This window comes from Bufo bufo, chromosome 3 (assembly GCF_905171765.1).
Source record: "Bufo bufo chromosome 3, aBufBuf1.1, whole genome shotgun sequence".
Classification (NCBI taxonomy): Eukaryota; Metazoa; Chordata; class Amphibia; order Anura; family Bufonidae; genus Bufo; species Bufo bufo.
In genome coordinates, this window is record NC_053391.1 from 389,452,294 (window position 1) to 389,480,097 (window position 27,804).

The 27,804-nt window shown below is 44.9% G+C and overlaps 1 protein-coding gene across 1 annotated transcript in view; it reads right to left on the reverse strand.

Moving 5' to 3' along the window:
* LOC120993818 (multidrug and toxin extrusion protein 2-like) overlaps positions 1 to 27,193 on the reverse strand; it is a 190,250-nt gene extending 163,057 nt beyond the window's left edge. The window contains exons 1-3 of the mRNA XM_040422285.1: positions 27,059 to 27,193; positions 16,600 to 16,701; positions 14,735 to 14,803 (exon numbers count right to left, since the gene is read on the reverse strand). Coding sequence (XP_040278219.1) covers positions 14,735 to 14,803; positions 16,600 to 16,701; positions 27,059 to 27,193 — 306 coding nt within the window. The remainder of the gene's footprint in view (positions 1 to 14,734; positions 14,804 to 16,599; positions 16,702 to 27,058) is intronic.
* Between the last annotated feature and the right edge of the window lie 611 nt (positions 27,194 to 27,804).

Consider the following 27,804-nt stretch of genomic DNA (forward strand, 5'->3'; position numbering starts at 1 on the left):
TCTGCCTGTGCTTTAGAAGCTCTTATAACTTGTTTGGCCTCTCTCTGCCTAATCTTATAAATTTGCCTGTCATCCTCGTTTTTGTTTTTTTTATAATTCCTAAATGCTATCTTTTTGTTTTTAATGATTTTGGCCACTTCTGCTGAGTACCAAAGTGGTCTCTTCCTTTTTTTGCTTTTACTGACAAGCCTAATGCAATTTTCTGTTGCCTTCAATAGTGCCACTTTTAAGTAGTCCCATTTCTCCTGGACTCCAATGAAACTGTTCCAATCTGATAGGGACTCTTATACCACTAATCTAATTTTAGAAAAGTTTGTTTTTCTAAAATCTAAAACTTTTGTTTTTGTGTGGTGTGACTCAGTCACTGTACTTATAGTAAACCACACTGACTGGTGATCACTAGATCCCAAGCTTTCCCCTACAGTAATATCATATACCAAATTCCCATTTGTGAATACTAAATCTAAAATGGCCTCCTTCCGGGTTGGCTCCTCAACTACAGTAGGTGTTTGTGATATTGTGCTTTTAGCACGACAGCGTCGCGCTGATACTCGGCGACATGGTGCCGAGATCTCGCACTCACTGGAATAGTGACAGCACATCCCAGCAAGCGCGTCATAGAAGCGACGGGAGATCCGACTTGGATTCCCGCCAATTCTACACGTGTGCGGCGTTTGTTATGAATCCTGAGGGGGAAGTCCCCGCCGGATTTTAAATAAAAATCCGGCATGGGTCCCGCCCTCAGGAGCATACCGGGCCCTTAGGTCTGTTATGGGTTGTAAGGAGAGCCCCCCCTACGCCGAAAAAAATGGCGTAGGGGGTCCCCCTACAATCCATACCAGACCCGTATCCAAAGCACGCTACCCCGGCCAGCCAGGAAGGGAGTGGGGACGAGCGAGCGCCCCCCCCCCCCCCCCCTCCTGAGCCGTACCAGGCTGCATGCCCTCAACATGGGGGGGTTGGGTGCTCTGGGGCAGGGGGCGCACTGCGGCCCCCCCACCTCAGAGCACCCTGTCCCCATGTTGATGAGGACAGGGCCCCTTCCCGACAACCCTGGCCGTTGGTTGTCGGGGTATGCGGGCGGGAGGCTTATCGGAATCTGGGAGCCCCCTTTAATAAGGGGGCCCCCAGATACCGGCCCCCCACCCTAAGTGAATGAGTATGGGGTACATCGTACCCCTACCCATTCACCTGCAAGAAAAGTGGTAAAAACACAAATAAACCACACAGTGTATTAAAATATTTTATTTTTCTGCTCCGGAGGCCGCCCCCTGTCTTCTTTATTAGCTCTTTTACCAGGGGGGGCTCTTCTTCTTCCGCTATCCCGACGGGTCTTCTCCGCTATCCGGGGGGTCTTCTCAACTCTCCGGGGTTCTCCTTCTGTCTTCGCCGCTCTCCGTTGTTGACTCGGCGCACCCCGGTTCTTCGAGATCTCCGAGATCTCGCGAGACGAAGAACCGGGGTGCGCCGAGTCAACAACGGAGAGCGGCGAAGACAGAAGGAGAACCCCGGAGAGTTGAGAAGACCCCCCGGATAGCGGAGAAGACCCGTCGGGATAGCGGAAGAAGAAGAGCCCCCCCTGGTAAAAGAGCTAATAAAGAAGACAGGGGGCGGCCTCGGCGCACCCCGGTTCTTCGTCTCGCTAAATTTTTATTTAAAATCCGAGATCTCGCGAGACGAAGAACCGGGGTGCGCCGAGTTAACAACGGAGAGCGGCGAAGACAGAAGGAGAACCCCGGAGAGTTGAGAAGACCCCCCGGATAGCGGAGAAGACCCGTCGGGATAGCGGAAGAAGAAGAGCCCCCCCTGGTAAAAGAGCTAATAAAGAAGACAGGGGGCGGCCTCCGGAGCAGAAAAATAAAATATTTTAATACACTGTGTGGTTTATTTGTGTTTTTACCACTTTTCTTGCAGGTGAATGGGTAGGGGTACGATGTACCCCATACTCATTCACTTAGGGTGGGGGGCCGGTATCTGGGGGCCCCCTTATTAAAGGGGGCTCCCAGATTCCGATAAGCCTCCCGCCCGCATACCCCGACAACCAACGGCCAGGGTTGTCGGGAAGGGGCCCTGTCCTCATCAACATGGGGACAGGGTGCTCTGAGGTGGGGGGGGCGCAGTGCGCCCCCTGCCCCAGAGCACCCAACCCCCCCATGTTGAGGGCATGCAGCCTGGTACGGCTCAGGAGGGGGGGGGGGCGCTCGCTCGTCCCCACTCCCTTCCTGGCTGGCCGGGTAGCGTGCTTTGGATACGGGTCTGGTATGGATTGTAGGGGGACCCCCTACGCCGTTTTTTTCGGCGTAGGGGGGGCTCTCCTTACAACCCATAACAGACCTAAGGGCCCGGTATGCTCCTGAGGGCGGGACCCATGCCGGATTTTTATTTAAAATCCGGCGGGGACTTCCCCCTCAGGATTCATAACAAACGCCGCACACGTGTAGAATTGGCGGGAATCCAAGTCGGATCTCCCGTCGCTTCTATGACGGCTCTGTCTCCATCGCGGCAAGCCAGCTCGGCGCTGGCTCCCGCGATGGGGCTCGTAGGTGCTCAATCTCGCCGAGAAAGAGAGCGAGATTGACACAAAATCGGGTTCACCTACTGTACTTGCTGTAGAGATAATCCCAGTAGGGAATTTAGAATATCTGTACTCCTGGTTGCACTAGCTATTTTGGTTTTCCAGTTTACATCTGGAAGATTGCAGTCTCCCATAATGATAACTTCCCCCTTCAATGTCATTTTAGCTATTTCCTCAACTAGTAGATCATCTAATTCTTTGACTTGGCTAGGTGGTCTATATATCACACCTACACGAGTTACCTTATGATTATCAAGCTGCAAGGTAACCCAAACTGACTCTAAATTGTTCTCGCTAACTTGTATCAAATTAGATTTTATGCTATCTTTCACATACAGGGCCACCCCTCCCCCTTCTTGCCTTCTCTGTCTTTCCTGTGTAGAGAGAACCCTGGTATTGATATATCCCAGTCATTACTCCCCTTGAACCACGTCTCAGTAACAGCCACTACATCTATATTCTCAGATGCCATTATAGCCTCAAGTTCATTAATCTTATTCCCTAAATTGCGAGCATTTGTAGACAAGAATCTGAGCTTGTTATTTCTTAACATTTGTGCTACTGGCATCTTCTGGCATTGTTCCGGGGGGGGGGGGGGGGGGGGGGCAGTTAAACTGCTGGATTATCACTCTTTTGCCCCCCTTTCCTAGTTTAAATGCTTCTTAGCAAATACTTGGAACTGTTCACCGAGGACATTCGTTCCCTTGAGAGAAAGATGCAAACCATCTTTCTTGTACAGTTCTTTTCCATTCCAACAAGAGCTAACATGAGACACAAAGCCAAACCCTTGGTTCAGACACCATTCACCAAGCCATACATTGAATTCCTTAATGCGCATCTTCCTGTCATGCTGAAGGTTATGCACAGGCAAAACTGCAGAGAATGAAACAGTTGATGCAACCTCCCGTATATCCTTTCCAAGTGTGTGAAAAGCTTCTTTCACCTTTGAAACCTCATTGCAAGCCAGATCGTTTGTCCCAAGATGGACAATAACATCCACTTCCCTTTCCTGCTTTGCTTGCCTAACAATATTAAGGATCCAAAAAATAGTGGTAGGTTGTGGTGGCTCACTAGCAAGTAGTTAAGGTATGGTGCTGCAAGCTCATATAGAGGGAATCACCCCACCCTCTCTTAAAGGCAAATGTAGTAATAGAGTAATGAGCGAGCACTCATACACTTGGCAACCAAATTGACATGTGCAGAAAATATTTATTATATCCCCATAAAATACAAGTAATAAAATTTATAAGAACAATGTAGCAATAATATACAACATTACAGTCACATATTGTGGTAGATATGATCAACACTATATTCATATGACTCAATAGTGTCGATAAATTCAATAATATATATCACACCAAGAAACTTCAAGTATATGCTGTTATTTGGGAAGAGGGGGTATTATCTTCTAGCGCTCTATCCCAATTTGGGAAACTGAATGTCACTGAAAATGTTGTAGGTGTATTCACTGGGAGCGCAATATGTTCATAAAGTGTCCACAGGAATCCTGATAATGTGAAAAGTCTCTTATAGCTGATCCTTTTAAGCTCGATATGAGCTTTGGATTGGAGAAAACTTTAAATCGATGTTTGGCTTACCGTCTAGCGTCTGCTGTCTCCCTATTGCTTCAATGGAGCTTTAAATATTTGCCGGCTTATTCAGTCGCTCCATACAGCAAGCTGGTTTAAATTTCGCAGGAGTTCCAAAGATCGCAGGAGTTGCCACTCTGTTCCGCAATTTCCTTTGGTGCAGCTTTCGACGATAAGAATAGTTAATCCTTTACTGTAGAGATTTTCTTCTGTATGGCCATACAGTATTATCGGAGGCTTTTCAATGCAGGTACATCACTTGTTTCACCATACGCGTTACGGGTAGATTCACTCTCCCTTCCTCAGTGGTCAAGTGTCTGCCTGCTCTGCCTCCATTTTTATCCATTCCTTTGATTGCTTCCCAAATCTCGGACACCTGTTGTTCATGCTACTCCCAGTTTGCAAGGGAATCCTCCCACATAATCAAGGGATGATTCTATACAGCCTTGATTTAAAAAAAAAAATAAAATCCATGCGTTTTTTATGCGTTTTTTGGGGACACATGCGTTTTTTGGCCCAGATGTCCCAATTGGTGTGATATATCATTATGTGAAATATAAACTTGATATCTGATTGCCAACACTTATAAAATGACTTTTTATAATAAAATATTATTAAACAAATTTTCAAGATTAAAATATCAATATAAGAATATAAAACAATAAATAATAAATGTGAGGAATCTTGAAAGTTTCATAGGAATCCTAGAGTTTGATACAATTATTCGGATTTGATAGAGAAAGAAGGGTGGGTATCTCGGAGCCAAGGACACGTCGCAGCGCCGATAGACGGCCTAGCATGCGACGTGCCGTCGGCCTCGAGACATCCAACCTACATAAATCCAAAAATTTCCAACTCCGAATTAAGGCCTTTCGGTTGTAGAGATCCAAATTCATAAATGCGTCTGGATTCTATCCTAGACATTTGTCTGATAAAATCACCGCCTCTCCAGTGTTTCTCCACCTTCTCCAGTGCCGTAAACACCAGACTTGATGGATCCTGATTATGCATCTCTTTATAATGTTTAGATAGGGAATGTTTATCGTACCCCTTCCTGATGTTGGCAATATGTTCGGCCACTCTTTTTTTGAATGGCCTCTTGGTACGTCCTATATATTGTCTGTTACAGGGGCACTGGAGAAGGTAGATAACTCCACTGGAATCACATGTAAGACAATCTTCTATCTCCCAATTATAGTTGTTCTGAGTCGAGGGGACATTAGTCGTCAGGCGGGGTTTTTTATTCATTCTACAACCCATACACCTTCCACATTTATAAAAACCCTTCAAACTCAGCCAAGTTCCTGAAAAACTCAACTTATTCTGTTTCCACGGTTTTACGGTAGGGGCCACCTTGATACCTAGATTGGGTGCCCTAGTGAAGGTAATCGTCGGAACAGTCGGGAGTAAGTGTCCCACAATTTTGTCATTCAACACATGGTGCCAATGGGTTTTAATAATTTTCTGAATCTTCCTATAATTCTCATTAAATGGAAGAACAACTCTCATGGCTTCTTTATTTAGTGTTTTATCTTCCTCATTATCCATCTCATTTTTATCTTTATTGTCCTCCTTATTAAAGAACTCTCTTCTATCTAATTTCCTAATTTGGTTGAGTGACTCCTCCACTAAGTTTTCAGGATATTCCTTCTCAATAAATTGTCTTTTCATCTCAATGGCTTCCATCTCAAAAGTATGTCCCTCTGTGCAGTTCCGCTTAATCCTACGGAACTGACCAGAGGGAACATTTGTCAGCCATTTCGGCAGGTGACAGCTAGAAAAATCGATATAACTATTTCTAGCTGTGGATTTACAAAATGTCTCACATATATATTTATTACCAGATTGTGTGATTAATAAATCCAAGAATTCGGTGCTCTCCTGTATGTTTGAGGTAAAGACCAGATTTAAATTATTAATATTGATTGTTTCTAGGAATTTTTCCAATTCTTCTTTACTCTTTTTCCAGATGAAGATCACATCATCTATATAACGGCGCCACAGGGCCAGATCCGTCCCCAGCCTTGGCTTGATGTGGTTATATTCCCACTCGGCCAAGAATAAATTAGCATAGCTGGGGGCGAATCTGGTCCCCATGGCGGTACCCCGCTTCTGCAGGAAGAATTCCCCCTCAAAAAAGAAGTAGTTGTGGCTCAGGATATACTCTATTCCTTTCGTTATAAACTCTTTTTTTATTGCTCCATACGAGCCATCTCTTATTAATTGCATTTTTACAGCATCAATTCCTTGGTGATGATCAATCACAGTATAAAGTGACTGAACATCAAGTGTACCCATAATCCATTCAGACTGGACATCTAAGTTTTCCAGAATCTGTATGATTTGGGTCGTATCTTTAATATAGGAATTGGTTTTCTTGACTATTGGCTGTAACTGTACGTCTATATATTTGGACAGGTTGGATGTGATAGATCCAATCCCTGAGACGATAGGGCGTCCTGGGGGATCATTCGGATTTTTGTGCACTTTGGGCAGACAGTAGAAGCATGGTAGCCTCCTCTGTGTGCCCAAAATGAAATCCAGTTCCTGCTGTGATATCGTACCATTATCCAATCCGTCCATACTGTATCTCCTGAGCTCCAACTCAAATCTCTCAAGGGGGTCTCCCCCCAATTTTTGATAGGTCTCCCCATCTGAGAGTTGTCGGAGACATTCCCTATTATAATTAATTGTGTCCATCACCACTACCGCACCTCCCTTATCCGCGGGGCGTATAGTGATGGAGTGGTTTTTTTGTAGTAGTTTCAATGCCTCAAACTCTCCTCTGGTAAGATTGTTTGTGGCTCTTGGTCTAGCTTTTAGTTTGCAAATATCTTCCTCTACACACTTCTGAAAGGCTCCTATTTCTTTACTGATTTCACTCCTTGGGAACATATTTGATTTATTTTTTAGGAGGTTTTTGTTAGGGTTTTTTGTCTTCTTTACGTTTTTTTCAACTATCACTTTCTCATTCCTCACAATTGGATTTTTGATAAAATATTTTTTGAGGCAGATATTCCTTATTAGTTTTTGTACTCCTATATACGTAGAGAATTTATCCATCTTATTGGTGGGGGCAAACTTCAGACCTTTCTCTAACAGATTATTTTGGGTTTTAGTCAGGGTGGTTGAACTTAAGTTAATTATTGCGCTGAGATCCGTTGCTAGTGATGTCTTTTGTGATATGTGTCTCTTCCTCTTACTTCGTCTTGTCTTTCTGACCCTCCTCTGTGTCTTGAGTGTTGGTATCTTACTTGTTCTATGTGGTTCATCTTTTGGGGTGCATGGTGATCCTGTCTCTGTGATATGTGATGTTGTCCCTTCCCTGTGTTCTGGTATTGATAAGTGCTCTTGGGTCTTAAATTGTAGTGATGTGTCGGTGATTCTAAACTGTGATTGGGAGGTGTCCTTTCTCTGTGCCGTATTCGTGCTCTGTGATGTGCTGGGGTATGATCTAAAAAATGCTGATCAGACAGCTCCTCATATCTGTTTGTTACAGAGATTGAGTAGCTGTCTGATAAGCCCTGCCGATCCCTATCCCCTTCCCTTTTCTTCCCTTTTGGGATCTCATTCTGTGATAAGGGAATTTGTTCCCCAGATCTTTCACCCTGGTGATTTCTCTGTGTATTCTGGTGTTTTTTAGTTTTTTTATTAATGATCTCACTCTCAATTTTATCTAATCCACTACAGAGTCTTTGTTGCCACATTTCAAATTCACTATTTCTAGAGAATTTTTCAAGGTGGTCTTTTAATTTTCCAATTTTTTGATTCAGCACTTCCAATAGTGCTGTTCTCCTTTTTATTATGAGTTGCATGAGTGAAATGGAACAGGAGAATTGTAATCTGTTCCATTCCACCTCAAACTCCTCATCCAGGAGATCTTGTGCTGGGGTTTTATTCAAAATTAACCCCTTAGGAATTTTACCATGCTCTATATACTGCTGTAGGGACCTTATCTCCCAATACTGTCTGAGTTGTTTCTGTAGCAGTCCCTCTAATTCTCTAAAGACATCTGCCATAGCTTTATCGCTACTAAAAACATCATCCTGCATATCATCAAATTTAAAATTTTCTGCTTTCGCCTTTTTGCTTTCAATGTGGTGCCAAATGTCCATAATCTACTGTAAAGGAGCTTGCAGCACCATACCTTAACTACTTGCTAGTGAGCCACCACAACCTACCACTATTTTTTGTACGCACTATTCACCCCTGTGTGTGAGCTCCTTTACAGTAGATTATGGACAGTTTAGAATCACCGACACATCACTACAATTTAAGACCCAAGAGCACTTATCAATACCAGAACACAGGGAAGGGACAACATCACATATCACAGAGACAGGATCACCATGCACCCCAAAAGATGAACCACATAGAACAAGTAAGATACCAACACTCAAGACACAGAGGAGGGTCAGAAAGACAAGACGAAGTAAGAGGAAGAGACACATATCACAAAAGACATCACTAGCAACGGATCTCAGCGCAATAATTAACTTAAGTTCAACCACCCTGACTAAAACCCAAAATAATCTGTTAGAGAAAGGTCTGAAGTTTGCCCCCACCAATAAGATGGATAAATTCTCTACGTATATAGGAGTACAAAAACTAATAAGGAATATCTGCCTCAAAAAATATTTTATCAAAAATCCAATTGTGAGGAATGAGAAAGTGATAGTTGAAAAAAACGTAAAGAAGACAAAAAACCCTAACAAAAACCTCCTAAAAAATAAATCAAATATGTTCCCAAGGAGTGAAATCAGTAAAGAAATAGGAGCCTTTCAGAAGTGTGTAGAGGAAGATATTTGCAAACTAAAAGCTAGACCAAGAGCCACAAACAATCTTACCAGAGGAGAGTTTGAGGCATTGAAACTACTACAAAAAAACCACTCCATCACTATACGCCCCGCGGATAAGGGAGGTGCGGTAGTGGTGATGGACACAATTAATTATAATAGGGAATGTCTCCGACAACTCTCAGATGGGGAGACCTATCAAAAATTGGGGGGAGACCCCCTTGAGAGATTTGAGTTGGAGCTCAGGAGATACAGTATGGACGGATTGGATAATGGTACGATATCACAGCAGGAACTGGATTTCATTTTGGGCACACAGAGGAGGCTACCATGCTTCTACTGTCTGCCCAAAGTGCACAAAAATCCGAATGATCCCCCAGGACGCCCTATCGTCTCAGGGATTGGATCTATCACATCCAACCTGTCCAAATATATAGACGTACAGTTACAGCCAATAGTCAAGAAAACCAATTCCTATATTAAAGATACGACCCAAATCATACAGATTCTGGAAAACTTAGATGTCCAGTCTGAATGGATTATGGGTACACTTGATGTTCAGTCACTTTATACTGTGATTGATCATCACCAAGGAATTGATGCTGTAAAAATGCAATTAATAAGAGATGGCTCGTATGGAGCAATAAAAAAAGAGTTTATAACGAAAGGAATAGAGTATATCCTGAGCCACAACTACTTCTTTTTTGAGGGGGAATTCTTCCTGCAGAAGCGGGGGTACCGCCATGGGGACCAGATTCGCCCCCAGCTATGCTAATTTATTCTTGGCCGAGTGGGAATATAACCACATCAAGCCAAGGCTGGGGACGGATCTGGCCCTGTGGCGCCGTTATATAGATGATGTGATCTTCATCTGGAAAAAGAGTAAAGAAGAATTGGAAAAATTCCTAGAAACAATCAATATTAATAATTTAAATCTGGTCTTTACCTCAAACATACAGGAGAGCACCGAATTCTTGGATTTATTAATCACACAATCTGGTAATAAATATATATGTGAGACATTTTGTAAATCCACAGCTAGAAATAGTTATATCGATTTTTCTAGCTGTCACCTGCCGAAATGGCTGACAAATGTTCCCTCTGGTCAGTTCCGTAGGATTAAGCGGAACTGCACAGAGGGACATACTTTTGAGATGGAAGCCATTGAGATGAAAAGACAATTTATTGAGAAGGAATATCCTGAAAACTTAGTGGAGGAGTCACTCAACCAAATTAGGAAATTAGATAGAAGAGAGTTCTTTAATAAGGAGGACAATAAAGATAAAAATGAGATGGATAATGAGGAAGATAAAACACTAAATAAAGAAGCCATGAGAGTTGTTCTTCCATTTAATGAGAATTATAGGAAGATTCAGAAAATTATTAAAACCCATTGGCACCATGTGTTGAATGACAAAATTGTGGGACACTTACTCCCGACTGTTCCGACGATTACCTTCACTAGGGCACCCAATCTAGGTATCAAGGTGGCCCCTACCGTAAAACCGTGGAAACAGAATAAGTTGAGTTTTTCAGGAACTTGGCTGAGTTTGAAGGGTTTTTATAAATGTGGAAGGTGTATGGGTTGTAGAATGAATAAAAAACCCCGCCTGACGACTAATGTCCCCTCGACTCAGAACAACTATAATTGGGAGATAGAAGATTGTCTTACATGTGATTCCAGTGGAGTTATCTACCTTCTCCAGTGCCCCTGTAACAGACAATATATAGGACGTACCAAGAGGCCATTCAAAAAAAGAGTGGCCGAACATATTGCCAACATCAGGAAGGGGTACGATAAACATTCCCTATCTAAACATTATAAAGAGATGCATAATCAGGATCCATCAAGTCTGGTGTTTACGGCACTGGAGAAGGTGGAGAAACACTGGAGAGGCGGTGATTTTATCAGACAAATGTCTAGGATAGAATCCAGACGCATTTATGAATTTGGATCTCTACAACCGAAAGGCCTTAATTCGGAGTTGGAAATTTTTGGATTTATGTAGGTTGGATGTCTCGAGGCCGACGGCACGTCGCATGCTAGGCCGTCTATCGGCGCTGCGACGTGTCCTTGGCTCCGAGATACCCACCCTTCTTTCTCTATCAAATCCGAATAATTGTATCAAACTCTAGGATTCCTATGAAACTTTCAAGATTCCTCACATTTATTATTTATTGTTTTATATTCTTATATTGATATTTTAATCTTGAAAATTTGTTTAATAATATTTTATTATAAAAAGTCATTTTATAAGTGTTGGCAATCAGATATCAAGTTTATATTTCACATAATGATATATCACACCAATTGGGACATCTGGGCCAAAAAACGCATGTGTCCCCAAAAAACGCATAAAAAACGCATGGATTTTATTTTTTTTTTAAATCAAGGCTGTATAGAATCATCCCTTGATTATGTGGGAGGATTCCCTTGCAAACTGGGAGTAGCATGAACAACAGGTGTCCGAGATTTGGGAAGCAATCAAAGGAATGGATAAAAATGGAGGCAGAGCAGGCAGACACTTGACCACTGAGGAAGGGAGAGTGAATCTACCCGTAACGCGTATGGTGAAACAAGTGATGTACCTGCATTGAAAAGCCTCCGATAATACTGTATGGCCATACAGAAGAAAATCTCTACAGTAAAGGATTAACTATTCTTATCGTCGAAAGCTGCACCAAAGGAAATTGCGGAACAGAGTGGCAACTCCTGCGATCTTTGGAACTCCTGCGAAATTTAAACCAGCTTGCTGTATGGAGCGACTGAATAAGCCGGCAAATATTTAAAGCTCCATTGAAGCAATAGGGAGACAGCAGACGCTAGACGGTAAGCCAAACATCGATTTAAAGTTTTCTCCAATCCAAAGCTCATATCGAGCTTAAAAGGATCAGCTATAAGAGACTTTTCACATTATCAGGATTCCTGTGGACACTTTATGAACATATTGCGCTCCCAGTGAATACACCTACAACATTTTCAGTGACATTCAGTTTCCCAAATTGGGATAGAGCGCTAGAAGATAATACCCCCTCTTCCCAAATAACAGCATATACTTGAAGTTTCTTGGTGTGATATATATTATTGAATTTATCGACACTATTGAGTCATATGAATATAGTGTTGATCATATCTACCACAATATGTGACTGTAATGTTGTATATTATTGCTACATTGTTCTTATAAATTTTATTACTTGTATTTTATGGGGATATAATAAATATTTTCTGCACATGTCAATTTGGTTGCCAAGTGTATGAGTGCTCGCTCATTACTCTATTACTACATTTAATATTAAGGATCCGTCGTCTATCCCTGCTAGCGGTAGCACCAGGGATACATCTCACAACACCATTCTCCTCAAACTTCACACCTCTTATGATGGAATCGCCCACCAACAGCTGCTTACAATCAATCCTCACCTTCTCCTTTTTGTCTTTGGCTGCAGTCTTACATACTTTAGGCATGGGAGATGATTGTTTCTCACCCACTGTGCTTGAGCCATCCTTCATGTTGCTCTTGCACTCTGAAAGTGCTGCAAATGAATTATGGAGAGCCACAGACTGTGGGACATGTCTTCTATCCACAACTCTCAGTCTACCAGAACCTACAGTAACCCATCTTCCATTTCTAGGGGGCCTCTGTGGCAGTGGTATTGCAATGTTCTCAGCCTGAGTTTGTTTAATGGTTAATTTACAAATCTCATATTTCAAAAAGGTAATTTCCTGCTGAATTATGGAGAGCTGTCTACAGATCAGACAGTATCCAAACCTATGAAGAGTGGAACCTGAAATAAAAGCACAACAATTCCTGCACAGAACCAGGTCTGCCATTGTAAAGAGGGGAAAGATTTAAAAAAAACAAATCTTACTTGTTTAGATTGCATCCACCTCCAGATTACCTCCTGAGTATCTCCTGAATATCTCCAATGCACTTATAAAAATCTGCACTTGGGATAGCAGCCTTGGAAAAGCAGCAAGCTATAATTAGCAAGCTAATACTATGTTGCTATATATACACACACTCCCACAAAGGCTCCTCCCCCAACAGCAAAGTAACACCTTACTCGCCTATGCTCATTTGCAATCAGACAATAGAGATACCGTGTCTAACAAATTCCTTACCTTGATGTTCATAGTTTTATTACAGGATTTATCTCATGAAGACAATCCCAGTCCATACATCATATTGGGGCATATAGACATCATAGAACCAACCCCCTTCTATTTATAGAGTCCCCCACTCAGGACCCCCTCTATAATAAAGAAGGAACAGCGTTCTAGTGAATTTGAGCCGTCCTTGTATTCCATTGACAACCATTCCTCTTATAGCCACCATGTACTGTAAAATTACAAATGCCTAGCTGGCAGCGGCTTTCCCCAACAAAATCAACTGGTTGACAGTGGTTCCAGGAGCAGGTCTGAGGGTGAAACAACCTCTATAAGATCTATTTTAAAAGTAAAATTGTAATATCCACTCTGATTGTTCCCTATTGTTATAAAACATAATTCACTGGCTTGAATAAATAAACCTAACCACTATGAAAAACTATGACTGGTTGTTAGTAGAAACAAAATGGTTAATATATTGTATATGTAATACTCCAGAGTAGGGGGATTACTATTGTTGCACTGAGTTATCATATTTGACATAATTTGGATATAATCTTAATGTATGACATGCTCTGTACCTGGTTTACCAGCAGGTGGAGAATGGCTGGCAGTGCTCTGCACCAGGAATGGAACTTACCTTTTCTCACGAACCAGCGGGTGTGAACCCACCGTGCCACGTGACCAACCTCCTCTCAGAGCATTGTCTAAAAACTCCTTGTTTTTTACAGTACCCCTAATGGTGGAGATAGACTTTTCCGAGGGGGAACACCAGGTTGCTACCTCTTGATGAGGATTGGCACACAAAGAAGCTGATTCAGGATGGTCCAGGAGGACCAGGAGGTACCAGAGCAAGGTACCAGAGGTACTGATGTAATCAACAGGCTGAGTCGTAACCAGGAGCGACAGTGCAGGACCGAGGATAAGGCAGAGGCATAGTCATACAATCAATGGGTCAGGGCAGGTGGCACACATTTCAGGCAATCTGAGTCAGCAACAGGAGAGTAGAGACGTAGCTGGCAAGGATCAGACAGGTAGTGGAATCCAGAAGACAAACACGGGTCAGGAACACAAGGACAGACAAATTTACCTTTGCAGGACACAAGGACCTTTGATGCTCAGGCACCTGTGAAGGGGGCTGAACCACTTATATAAGTGGAGGATGGCTGGGATTGATCACACAGGTCACATGTGCAAAATCTTTAAAGAACAGCAAGTGACGTGTGCCGGCTCTTAACGAGGTTCCTCGGGGAACAGGCTGGAAAGCATGCAGTGTACAGGGCTGGAAGGAAACCATGGATTTAAGGAAGGACGATGCATGCAAGGACAGAACCCAGGACCGCATCGGTCAATGGGAAGACACCTGCAACAGATCACCGCAGCTACATGCCCCATAATGCAGCCAGACACGGACAATGCTATTTAACAAAAAGGAAACTACAAAATCTCTTTGCACTGTGCTCCCTCTAGTGGTAGCTGATCAAAAATGCAGTGATTCTATGTTAGGAAGCAGATGTTCAGCGCTGGGTCCCCTCTGACCAGGGGTCTCACAGCAGTCGTGTGGTTTGTCTCCATGATGAATACACCACTGGCTACAGCTATCATGCCACTGTTTATGGTGAATATTTTAGAAGTTTAATAAATGACCCATCTTTCATACCTGCGATATGAGTGTGTCACATGCTCCAGTCATACCCAAGGCCACTGATAACCCTGTCACATTTATAATCTGTGAAAAAAAATACAAAGACAGAATGAAAAAACCACATATGCGATGAATAAAAAAGTTCATACTGGGCATCCTTTTTTTTAAAGGATATCTGTGACCACAAAACCCCATCCTTGGAACTACAGTAATGGCTGGATAGCATAAAAGACAGTTTCATCTGGGGCGGGGGGGAAATTAGAAAACTTAGGTTTGTCATGTTTTCATCATATGTATGGAAGAAAAGAAATGTGAACCGATTGTTCTTCTGTATACCTTATTTACTCTGTTACTTTACTGGTGTATCGTAATGATATGACAACCATAAAGAATTGTTTTTAAAAAAAAAAAAAAAGACAGATTCAGAGTATGTAATGCTTATCTTTCTACTTTCTGACACCCCCCTGTACTAAGCCTGCAGTGGGTCTGTGCACTGTATGCATATGTATACCAAGGACTCACAGTCTCAGATATAATGGAAAGGACTCCTAAGTGCTTCAGTACAGGGACCCACTGCGGTAGAAAGATAAAAATGACATTCTGAATATGTGTCTTTTCAGCTATCCATGCCAATACTTTGGGAGGGGGAGCAGTCAGCAGTTCAACGGATTTTATTTCAAGGATTTACTATGGATCCATTTTATAATAGATTCCATTGAGCAGCTTTCCATCCTTTTACTAGGTAGATAACCCAGCAGACCATGCAATTCTGTCTGTCAGAACAGAGTCATGACACAAATGTGATCAGAAACTAAGGGCTCATGCACACGACCGTATGCCCTCCGAGACATACGGTCCGTGAGCGGGCCATATGTCCCAGAGCGGCATACATTGTGCGCACGGGAGCACACAGCATCATAGGTTACTATGATGCTGTGCGCATCAGGCTACCCGCACTCATATGATGCTGTGCGCTCCTGTGCGCACGATGTATGCCGCTCCGGGACATATGGCCCGCTCACTGTTCCCTTGCTTGGCTCAAATGAGATTTTACATGTTATTGAAATGACAAAATAAAACTAAAACATTTTTAGAAATGTAATTTGGCTTCCATTTTTTCTGTCCTTTTAGGCTGAGTTCACATCAGCGTTCAGCCTTTCCGTTCCCCTGCTCCGTCATAGGCGCAGGAGAACGTAAAGGACAGATAAGGCACATAACTGAGCCTGACAGTGCCTACGGACCCCATAGACTATAATGGGGTCCGTTAGGTTTCCGCTCAGAGTAAGATTTTGGAATCGGAGACAAAAGTTGTGCGCCCAGGAGTTTTGTCTCCGCTTCAAAAATCTAGATCTGAGAGGAAACCTAACGGACCCCATTATAGTCTATGGGGTCCGTAGGCTCCGTTCGGCTCAGTTATGTGCCAAATCCATCCTTTCCGTTCTCCTGTTCCTATAACGGAAAGGCTGAACGTGATGTGAACTCTGCCTAATGCTTTATTTTGGATTTATAGTAGCTGAAATGTTTTCATTATTACATTGCTATGATATGTTAAATTATGATTTTAGCTTCAGAATCTTCATGTGTGCAATTTTATTATTCTTAAAATGCCATAGAATTGTTATTTTTAATAATATCATTTTCTATTTTTGACATCCTGACTCTCTTGGGAACAGAACTACAGGGCGTGCAGAGGTGATAAAGGCTCCAACATAATAGGCCACCAGCATTATAAATATAACTGGTTTTATATGAAGGTCCTGTGACCTCAAGCTATGTCTCTGATCGCCCTGATAAATATTGGTGTACATATAATATACTCTGAACAAATCAGATATTTAATTTTTCCGGTTTTATTCTGTCTGAATACTCAAAATACTTACAGCCACACCAAGTGTCACAGAGTCCAGCTCAATTTTGCCTAAATGCCCACAGAATACAGAGCTCACAAACGGTAAAAGAAACACCATGAGCTGAAATAAGAACTAAAAAAAAGAAAAAAGCAGATATATATATACCGTAAATGTATATTAAAAGTTGCATAACATTTGTCAAAATCAATATTTTATGACCATAAAAAGGGGTAAAGAATATTTTTTAACCCCTTAAGGACCGGGCTCATTTTCACCTTAGGGACCAGGCCATTTTTTGCAAATCTGACCAGTGTCACTTTAAGTGCTCAAAACTTTAAAACGCTTTGACTTACCCAGGCCGTTCTGAAATTGTTTTTTCGTCACATATTGTACTTCATGACACTGCTAAAATTGGGTCAAAAAAGTTAATTTTTTTGCATAAAAAAATACAATTTTTACCGTAAATTTTGAAAAATTAGCAAATTTCAAATTTTCAGTTTCTCTACCTCTGTAATACATAGTAATACCCCCAAAAATTGTGATGACTTTACATTCCCCATATGTCTACTTCATGCTTGAATTGTTTTGGGAATGATATTTTATTTTTTGGGGATGTTACAAGGCTTAGAAGTTTAGAAGCAAATTTTGAAATTTTCAGAAATCTGGACCAGTTCAGGTTTGAAGTCATATTGTGAGGCTTAGATAATAGAAACCTCCCAAAAATGACCCCATTCTAGAAACTACACCCCTCAAGGTATTCAAAACTGTTTTTTCAAACTTTATTAACCCTTCAGGTGTTCCACAAGAGTTAATGGCAGATGGAGAAACAATTTTGAAATTTATATTTTTTGGAAAATTTTCCAATATAATCCATTTTTTCCAGGAGCAAAACAAAGGTTAACTGCCAAACAACGCTCAAAATGGGTTGCCCTGATTCTGTAGTTTGCAAAAACACCCCATATGTGGTCGTAAACTACTGTTTGGCCGAACGGTAGCACATAGAAGGAGGGGAACACCATATGGGTTTTGGAAGGCAGATTTGGCAGGACTGGTTTTGTTTATACCATGTCCCATTTGAAGCCCCCTGTTGCACCCCTAGAATAGAAATTTCAAAAAAGTGACTCCATCTAAGAAAGTACACCCCTCAAGGTATTCAAAACTGGGTTTACAAACTTTGTTAACCCTTTAGGTGTTCCACAAGAGTTAATGGCAGATGGAGAAACAATTTTGAAATTTCTATTTTTTGGAAAATTTTCCAATATAATCAATTTTTTCCAGGAGTAAAACAAGAGTTAACTGCCAAACAACACTCAAAATGGGTTGCCCTGATTCTGTAGTTTGCAAAAACACCCCATATGTGGTCGTAAACTACTATTTGGCTAAACGGCAGGACATAGAAGAAGGGGAACGTCATATGGTTTTTGGAAGGCAGATTTTGCTGGACTGGTTTATTGACACCATGTACCCTTTCAAGCCCCCTGATGCACCCCTAGAGTAGAAACTCCATAAAAGTGACCCCATCTAGGAAACTACGGGATAAGGTGGTTGTTGTTTTGGGACTATTTTTGGGGTAAATTTGATTTTTGGTTGCTCTATATTACTCTTTTTTGAGGCAATGTAACAAAAAAATTTAATTCTAAAATTGTTTCTACATTCACTATTTGGTTTTGTGGAACACCTAAAGGGTTAACATAGTTTGTAAAGTAACTTTTGAATACCTTGAGGGGTGTAGTTTCTTAGATGGGGTCACTTTTTTGGAGTTTCTAGTCTAGGCTACATCAGCGGGGGCTTCTAATGGGACATGGTGTCAAAAAAAAAACTGTCCATCAAAATCTGCCTTCCAGAAACCATATGGAGTTCCCTTCGTTCTATGCCCTGCCGTGCGGCTATATAACCATTTACGACCACATATGGGGTGTTTCTGCAAACTACAGAATCGGGGCAATAAATATTTAGTTTTGTTTGGCTGTTAACCCTTGCTTTATTACCGGCAAAATGGATTCAAATTGAAATTTTGCCCAAAAATGGGTGTTTTGGCACAGTTTTTATTTTATATTTTTAACACCGTTCATCCGAGGTGTTTGGTCAAAAGTTATTTTTATAGCGACGACTTTTACGCACGCGACGATGCCCAATATGTATGGCTCTCAGACTTTGGAGACACTAAGCAGGCATCCTAAAACTGCGGCCCTCCAGATATTGTAAAACTACAATTCCCACCATGCCCTGCTGATGGCTGTAGGTTGTCTGGGCATGCTGGGAGTTATAGTTTTACAACATCTGGAGGGCCGCAGTTTGAGGATGCTTGCTCTAAAACTAATATTTTTTGGGGAAAGAAAAATTGTTTCCGTGTCTCCAAAGTCTGAGAGCCATAGTGTTTTATGTTCTCTAGTGGACTGTTGAGGATTATAAAAATTTAGTACTCCATGGAAGTGTGATACTCCCTGAAGCAATTGATAATGCAGAGGCCCGGATGATTGGGGCAAGTGTCACATTGAGTAGTGGTGTCCTTCCGTATCCCCCTCTTGTGACACACTCTGCACTTTTTTTGGGTTCGTCCCTTCTTTCCAGTATGGGGGACCACACCTGGAAAGTGTTGGCCAGGGACGATCCGGGCGCCTCCAATTCCCGAGGTACTCCGGCCTGCTCTTTCCCGGTCCGAAAAGATCAGGTCCTTGAGAACTGCCTCATAGAACTGGAGGAATGTCCCTGTGCTGCCAGCGCTTCGGGATAGTACAAAAGAGTTGTACATGGCAACCTGTACCAAGTAGACCGCAACTTTTTTGTACCATGCCCGGGTTTTGCGCATGGCATTATATGGCGTGAGGACTTGATCAGAGAGATCAACTCCTCCCATATACCGATTGTAGTCGACGATACAATCGGGCTTGAGGACCGTTGCCGCGGTACCTCGCACAGGGACTGGGGTGGTGCCGTTACCGTGGATTGTGGACAGCATAAGGACATCCCTCTTGTCCTTATACCTGACCAGCAACAGGTTTCCACTGGTAAGGGCACGGGTCTCACCCCTGGGGATAGGTACCTGGAGGGGGTAGGCAGGGAGGCCGCGTTGATTTTTCCGCACGGTCCCACAAGCGAACGTGGATCTGGCGGCAAGGGACCTGAACAAGGGAATGCTGGTATAAAAGTTATCCACGTACAAGTGGTAACCATTATCCAGCAGTGGGTACATAAGGTCCCACACGAGTTTCCCGCTAACACCCAGAGTGGGGGGACATTCTGGGGGTTCAATACGGGAATCTCGCCCCTCGTACACACGAAATTTGTAAGTGTACCCTGAGGCACTCTCACAAATTTTGTATAGCTTCACGCCATACCTCGCCCGCTTTGTGGGAATGTATTGGCGGAAACTGAGTCTCCCCTTGAACGCAACGAGAGACTCATCAACCGCGACCTCCCTTCCAGGTACGTAGGCCTGCTGAAATGTGGCCCCAAAGTGATCGATGACCGGCCGTATCTTATACAGCCGGTCATAGGCAGGATCACCTCGGGGTGGACATGCTGCATTATCGGAATAATGCAGACATTTCCGGATGGCCTCAAACCGGTGACCTATCATGACCATACTGTACAGTGGGGTCTGGTATAGGACGTCCCCACTCCAGTATTGCCTGACACTGGGTTTTTGGACTAGACCCATATGCAGCACGAGGCCCCAAAATGTCCTCATTTCGGCTGCACTGACCGGCGTCCAGCCACCGGGTCTAGCCAAAACTGAGCCTGGGTTTTGAGCGACAAACTGTTGGGCGTACAGATTCGTCTGCTCCACCATCAAATTCACCAGTGAGTTACTGAAAAAAAAACTAAAATAGTCTATTTCAGTAAACCCCACTGTGGGAATCTGGATTCCAGGATTGCCAGCAAAATCCGGAATCTCAGGCTCAAAGTCCACTGGGGGACACCAGCTAAGTTCATCGGCAGGGGGCTCCGGTGGACTTATTTGGTGGGCCGGGAAACCAGTACGAACCCCAGGGCGGCTCGTACTAGGGTGGGCCACAGGATCCCTAGCATGTGGGGCCCCTGGCTTCGCCTGGCGGCGTCTCCGCCGCCTTGGTGGCTCATCGTCATCAGATGATGATGAGGAGGATGCGGATGATAAAAGGAATGTGGGGTCATCCTCATCCTCACTGGGGCTCTCAGAGTCGGAGGCAATCTGGGCGTATGCCTCCTCGGCCGAGAACATCCGGCGGGCCATGGGTGTGTGTGCGTGTAGGTGTGCGTGTGTGGCAAACTTTATTATATGTGCGTGTGTGTGGGAGCAACGGGTGTTCGCGTACTAAAAAGTCCAGGCAAAAAAATGTTAAAACTTGCTGATCAGCGGTACAACGCTGATTAGCGGTCGGTGGGGTGGTGGGGCGGGCGATGCGCTAACAGTGGACGGACGCTAAAAAGTGGCGGCCAGTCAGCGCACGCAGAAAAAAACAAGTGGTGGTGAGGGGGGGAGGGGGTGGGGGGGGCTGGTGGGGAGGGGGGCAGGTGGGTAGAGGGGGGGCTGGTGGGGGGGGCAAGTGGCAGGAGGGGTCTGGGTTAGGGTTAGATGGAAGTTTGGAAGTTTGGAATAAAAGTACTTTTTTTTTTTTTTTTTCTAACTTACTTTTCCCTTCTTTCCCTGCCTAATGGTGCCTCTCCCTCACTGACCCTAACCTACCTGGGTGGCGATGGGTGCAGGAGGGTGATGGATTCCGATTAGGGGGACACAGGAGCTGGTGCTGGACGATGCTGCACGGTCAGGGTGCTGGACAGGAAGAGGAGGGGAGAGAGGAGCGCAGGAAGTTTAAATCTCGCGCCTCTCTCCCCTGCACCAATCAGCACCCTGGACAGCGGCATTCAGCACCAGGGCCAGCACCGCCTCTCCAAATCCTCGGACTGCGATAGGTGGTGTATAATTACGCCACCGATCGCAGTCTTTTTCCGGTTCATCGGGTCACAGGACACCCGAATGGACCGGAAACGCAGAAAACCGCAGGTCTGAATTGACCTGCGGTTTTCTGCGATCGCCGATACGGGGGGGTCAAATGACCCCCCCCTGCATTGTTACGGGATGCCGGCTGAATGATTTCAGCCGAAATCCCGTTCCGATTAACCCCTGCGGCGCCGGAGTTCCGATTTTAAGTCAGGACGTACCGGTACGTCCTCGGTCCTTAAGGACTCGGGAAATAGGGCGTACCGGTACGTCCTAGGTCCTTAAGGGGTTAAAGGCTATGGACACCTTTGGGTATTAAACGTCAATAACACCATATCATACTGTCATCAGCACATGATAAAATTGCACTTGTTTGTTTATTGGTCTCAGCTTTGCTTCACATGCACTCAGAAATGCTCTTCTATGAGGTTTACTTACTGTTCTCATCTGCTCTGAGGCTCTGTGGGTGTTCCTGTTGATTTCACATGCACAAGCTCTGCTGCCCCGCCCCCACCTCCTGTTACATAGCACAGCTCTGCTGCCCTGCCTCCACATCCTGTTACATAGCACAGCTCTGCTGCCCCGCCCCCACCTCCTGTTACATAGCACAGCTCTGCTGCCCCGCCTCCACATCCTGTTACATAGCACAGCTCTGCTGCCCCGCCTCCACATCCTGTTACATAGCACAGCTCTGCTGCCCCGCCTCCACATCCTGTTACATAGCACAGCACAGCTAGCAGCCAATTTTATTACATGACACGGAGGCTCCTATTGCTTTCTCTTTCTTTACCGTGACCAATAGCAGCAAAGAAAAATAAATAAATACAACTCAAACAAGTCACCAAGGCAACCAGAACCCTCCCCCATATGTCCCAGTATAATAGGTCTGGATCCCAAACACTCCTCCTCTTTCTTTGCTGCTGCTGTCCACAGATAAGTACCATTATGTGGGCAGATTTTTTGGGGAGCTTAGCATTATCGGGGACTTGATATCTCCCTTCATATTGCTTCCCCTCCTATCTCTTTAACTCTGTATTACTGAGTTTATAGATCTTTTCTCTATAGGTTCTGTATTTCCTTAGTTTTAATATATATTTAGTGTATATATTTATTTGGTCTGTGGGTTATTCCCGTGTTTTATTTCCACAGGTTGTCCCGCTCCTGTCCGTTTGTTCCCCATTGTTTTTTCCTTCTTCTTACCTCAGCCGGTTGCTCTACTGCACGCGTCCGCCGGGCGGCCGTAGTCTCGCGGGACTTTGGCCGCCATATTCCGGTCCTGTCCTTTTCTCTCCTCTCTTTCCCGGCTAGGTTCGCGCGCTTCCCCCTTGTTCTCGCGAGATCTCAGTATCGCGGGATCTCGCTCCTAACCGCTCTGTGTTACCGCTGGCTGGCGGTCTCTTCTGCTGCAGCGTTTGTGCCCATTATATCTTCTCCCCTCACCTGTGAATTGTGCTGCCGGCCACTGGATTAGTTTTTTCGTTTTAGTGACCTTACGTTATATTTATACTTCCCTGGTTCAATTCCCAGGACATTGATATTTATTTTAGGCTTAGTACTGTGAGCATGTCTGATCACAATCAGCACATCCCCACTCCTAAGGACTTGGAGCAGTTGTCTCTTGTCCAGGAGTCTACAGCTGCTCAGTCTGATGAACAGGCGCTGGCAATTCAGCGATCAGTAGCTATGGCCATTCAATCAGCTATGGGGTCCATGGCTTCTGCCATATCTCACTCCATTTCTGAAGCTTTTTTGTCACATAATCCGTCCTCTAAGGCCAGTAGTCACCCTGTACTCTCTAGTTCACGGGCGGCCGCCCCTGATGTACCAGCCTCCAGAACTATTAGTATAGGTAAGATACCTGCCACCCAATATAGCGCGCTGCGTTCACGCAAAAGAGCCTACGCCCGCCAGGCAGAAAAGGCGAGGCACTAGAAATGCGCCAGAGCGCAACATGACTCAGATTCAGACTCAGATCATGATTCGGATGAGGAGGCTCAGGAAAAATCTTACCATAGTGCAGAGGAAGAGGGTTTGGACCTTTTAGATATGGACCCCCAGGGGCCATCTACTACCCTGGCCATATCCCTTACCACTAATACTGACGGTTCCTTGGAACCCTCTTCGGCCATTCTAGACCCGTCTGGTGAACCGCTCTTTGACCCAAATGCTCTCCATCATCCGAGGTCTGCGGAATGGCTGCCTTCTGACCATGTTGCCAAATACTTGGAGGCCCGAGTTCGCCAACCTCTTAGTAAAGAGGCTAGAAACAAGTTAAGGGCTAAATGCCCCAGACCAATTGTTCCGAATAAGGTCTGTGAGACCCCTGTTGTGGACCCGAAGATGTCCCAATATTTAGCTAAATCGGGATGGAATCCCCGCAGAGGGCTTAAATCTGCCTTAAAAGGCTGTCAAGACAAGGTTTTGGATATTTTAGGCCCCCTGACAAAAATATTTGAGTTGGCTGAGTCCGCTAAAGCTCAAAACACGCTGGTAGACCCGAAAGAGCTCCGTGGATGGGTGCAGCGTGCTGTGTGTATCAGGTAATATTAATACTTCTCTCTCTATTGAGAGACGGAAAGCCATACTTTTTAAAATTGAGCCAAAACTCTCAAATTTGGCATTAACGGAAGCGGGTAAGGACGACCAGGGCCTCCTATTTGGAGATTCATTTATAAAGGATCTCTCCCGTTTTGTTGGAGCCTTTACGGCGTTAGATAAGGCCCAAACGTCTATGAGACGCATTTTTCAGGGACAAGTCTCCACCAGGGCCGGCAGCTCTAGGGGCCGCCTGTCCGGCCGATCATCATTCCAGACCCGTGTTTCGGGTCAAGGCTCCTTTGTGTACCGAAACTCGAACCAGGAGACCAGACAGCCGTCTGCCTTTTTACCCACCCGTGGTCCGGCTTGGAGATCCAAAGGATCCAGGGTTTTTTCAACTTCTAGACTCCCATTCGGTAAGTCTACCAACCCCGTCCCTTTCTTCAATTACTTGGGTAGGGGGCAGGCTCTGTCGTTTTTCCCACGTTTGGTCAACAATTACCTCGGACCCATGGGTTCTTTCGACCGTTCAGGGATTCCAGATAGAACTAATCAGCTCTCGTATTTACATTCCCCCTCCTGTACCTTACCACCTCCCTACACCAAAGCATCTTCTTTTGCACAAAGAATTACTGGCCCTATCCCTGAAAGGCGCTATAGAACCGGCCCCATCCTCCTCCAAGGGGGTGCTCAGCAATATGTTTCTAGTGGCCAAAAAAGGAGGCCAGATGCGCCCGGTTATCAACCTTCGGCCGCTAAACGCCTACGTCCGTTATCGCCATTTCAAAATGGAGGGTATCCACCTCTTGAGGGACATGCTCCTTCACGGCGATTGGATGGTCAAGTTGGATTTGAAGGGCGCCTATCTAACGGTCCCAGTATCCGAAGCATCCAGGGACCTCCTTCAATTCCGTTAGGACAAGGAGATATGGCGATTTACATGTCTTCCGTTTGGGCTTTCCTCAGCTCCTTGGGCCTTTACAAAATTGCTACGCCCTGTTGTCTCCTGTCTCCGCAGTCGAGGGATCCGTCTAATTATCTATCTAGACGATATCCTACTCATGGCTCAAGACCAAGCTACCCTACTGACGCATTTAGACTGGACTATGGACCTCTTGTCCCATCTGGGGTTCCTACTCAAGTCAACATGGAGAAATCATGCCTAACTCCGGCTCAGGAGATGGAATTTTTGGGCTTCACGTTAAGCTCGAATACAGAGACGCTCAGTCTTCCATCTTCCAAGGTCCGAGCGATCCGCAAAGAGTTTTGCCAAGCGCTTTACCTCCCTCAGGTCTCACTACGTCAGCTGGCCCGTATCATTGGCCTCCTCTCGGCTTCTATCCAGGCAGTTTTTCCAGCTCCCCTGCAATACCGTGCCATGCAACGCCACAAGATCGCCCACCTTCAAGCAGGTCTATCTTATGCGGACTTGATCACCCTGGACGGGGCAGCCATTGACGAGTTAACTTGGTGGATTCACAATTTGGAGGCCTGGAACGGCAAGGCGATTTTCGGCACTCGTCCGGATTTTACGGTCGATTCGGATGCCAGCCTGCTGGGATGAGGAGCTTACTGCAACGGAGTGACCAACGGAGGACGCTGGTCTGCGGAGGAATCTACCTTAAACATCAACGCTCTGGAGCTTCTAGCGGGCACTTTCGCGATTCGCAGTTTTGCGAATGGATTGACCAGGACCTGCATCAAACTACGGATGGACAACGTTTCAGCAGTTCGCTATGTCAACGCCATGGGAGGCATGCATTCGTCGACCCTGTCCCATCTAGCTCGGGAATTTTGGACCTTCTGCCTCTCCAGGGACATCACCGTAGTTGCGGAATACCTACCCGGCCTCCACAACACCCATGCGGACTGGAGTTCACGCTTTCTCTCCGACTCCAGCGATTGGAGGCTAGACACGACGATATTCTCTTCTATATCCTCCCTTTGGGGACCTTTCTATTTGGACCTCTTCGTGTCCCGCTTGAACACTCAGCTTCTCAGTTTCTACAGCTGGCGTCCGGATCCAGACGCGGTAGCAATAGACGCCCTTTTGCAGGACTGGTCGGGACATCTCATGTATGCCTTCCCTCCATTTGCTCTGATTCCCCGAGTCTTGGCTCAGGTTCGCCAACAGAGGGCCGAACTAGTACTGATTGTCCCATTCTGGACCACCCAATCATGGTTTCCTCAGCTATTGGAAGTCCTGATACAGTACCCACTACTTCTCCCTATGTTACCGGACCTCTTATTAGATCCTTTGGGTCTACAACATCCCTCCTACTAGAGGGATCCCTGCAGCTCCTAGCCTGCAGAGTCTCGGGGAACCCTGGCACGTCTCAGCAATTTCGGACTCAACTAGGCATCTTTTGGAGGACGCATGGGCTCCCGGAACCAGACGGTCCTATCGTGCGGCCGGAAATCTTGGGCTGACTGGTGCATGGTTAGGCACGTGGATCCCGTTTAAGGACCTGTAACGGAGATCCTGGAGTTCCTCACCTCTCTTTTTCATAAGGGAAGGGCGTATTGTACGATCAATCTGTATCGTTCGGCCATTTCTGCCTCTCATCAAGGTTTTAATGGAGTTCCTGCGGGTCAGCATCCTTTGGTATCTCACCTTCTTAAGGGCTCCCGCCTTTCGCGCCCTCCTAGGCCTCGTTTTTCGTCCACCTGGGACGTATCTTCAGTCTTATCTCTTTTCTCATCCTGGCCGCTCAACTCAGACCTATCTTTACGTCAGCTTTCCGCTAAGTTGGTTTCACTTTTTTGTTTGGTCTCTTGTAAGAGAGTCTCGGACGTTAGGGCTTTGGACTACGACGCTCGTTCTTTTACACCGGAGGGTGTGGAATTTAATATCACTTGTCGCACCAAGACCAATATTCGGTCGGTGTCTTACCCGTGTTTTCCGGATACTCCGTCTCTCTGTCCGGTCGCTTGTCTAAGAGAGTATGAGTCTCGTACTGCTTCTTATCGTGTTTCCGCTTGCCCTCAGCTTTTTCTATCTTACCGCCGTCCTTTTCACCCTGTTACCAGTGTCACCTTGGCTCCATGGGTTAAATGGATTATGTCCCAAGCGGGAATAGATACCACGGTATTCACCGCACATTCCACCAGAGGTGCTGCAGCGACTTCCATGGCAGTCGCAGGAGCACGATTGGAGGACATTATGCGACTTGCAGACTGGTCCCGAGTTTCGACATTTCGTGAGTTCTATTTTCGTCCTCCTTCTCATGTTTTCTCCTCAGTTGTTACTCAGCTTTAAACTCGCAATAGGAGCCTCCGTGTCATGTAATAAAATTGCATGATTTTCCTATCCTGTGACGTAAAGTCATTATTTTATTAAAGACACGGAGGCGAGTATTGCCCCTCCCCAGTTTTTTCTACCCTCCCTTATTACTATGTTGTCATTTTATCTTTAGAATTAGTGCTATCCTTATACTGTATTTAAGTATCTTATACTGTATTTGAATTTGTTATGTTGGTAAAGATCTTACTAGACTTTGCTTTATCCACATCCTAACAGCAATGGAGCGAGGCGCAGATATAGCGGAGTGCGCTTTGACTTGGGTGGAAGTCGTCAGGCTAGGAAGGGGTTAAGGTTTGAAGCTGGTTGAAGGGGAGGAGTGAGGTTTCGCGGGCAGTATATAGGGTTTGGGGGAGTGGTTGAGGTAAGCAGGGTCAGTGCAAGGAAGAGTGTTCCCGCCCTCCCACCCTTAATTTGGTGAATTGGGGTAAGCGTGGTAGTGGAATTTGGGCTGATGGATATGAGATCCTGG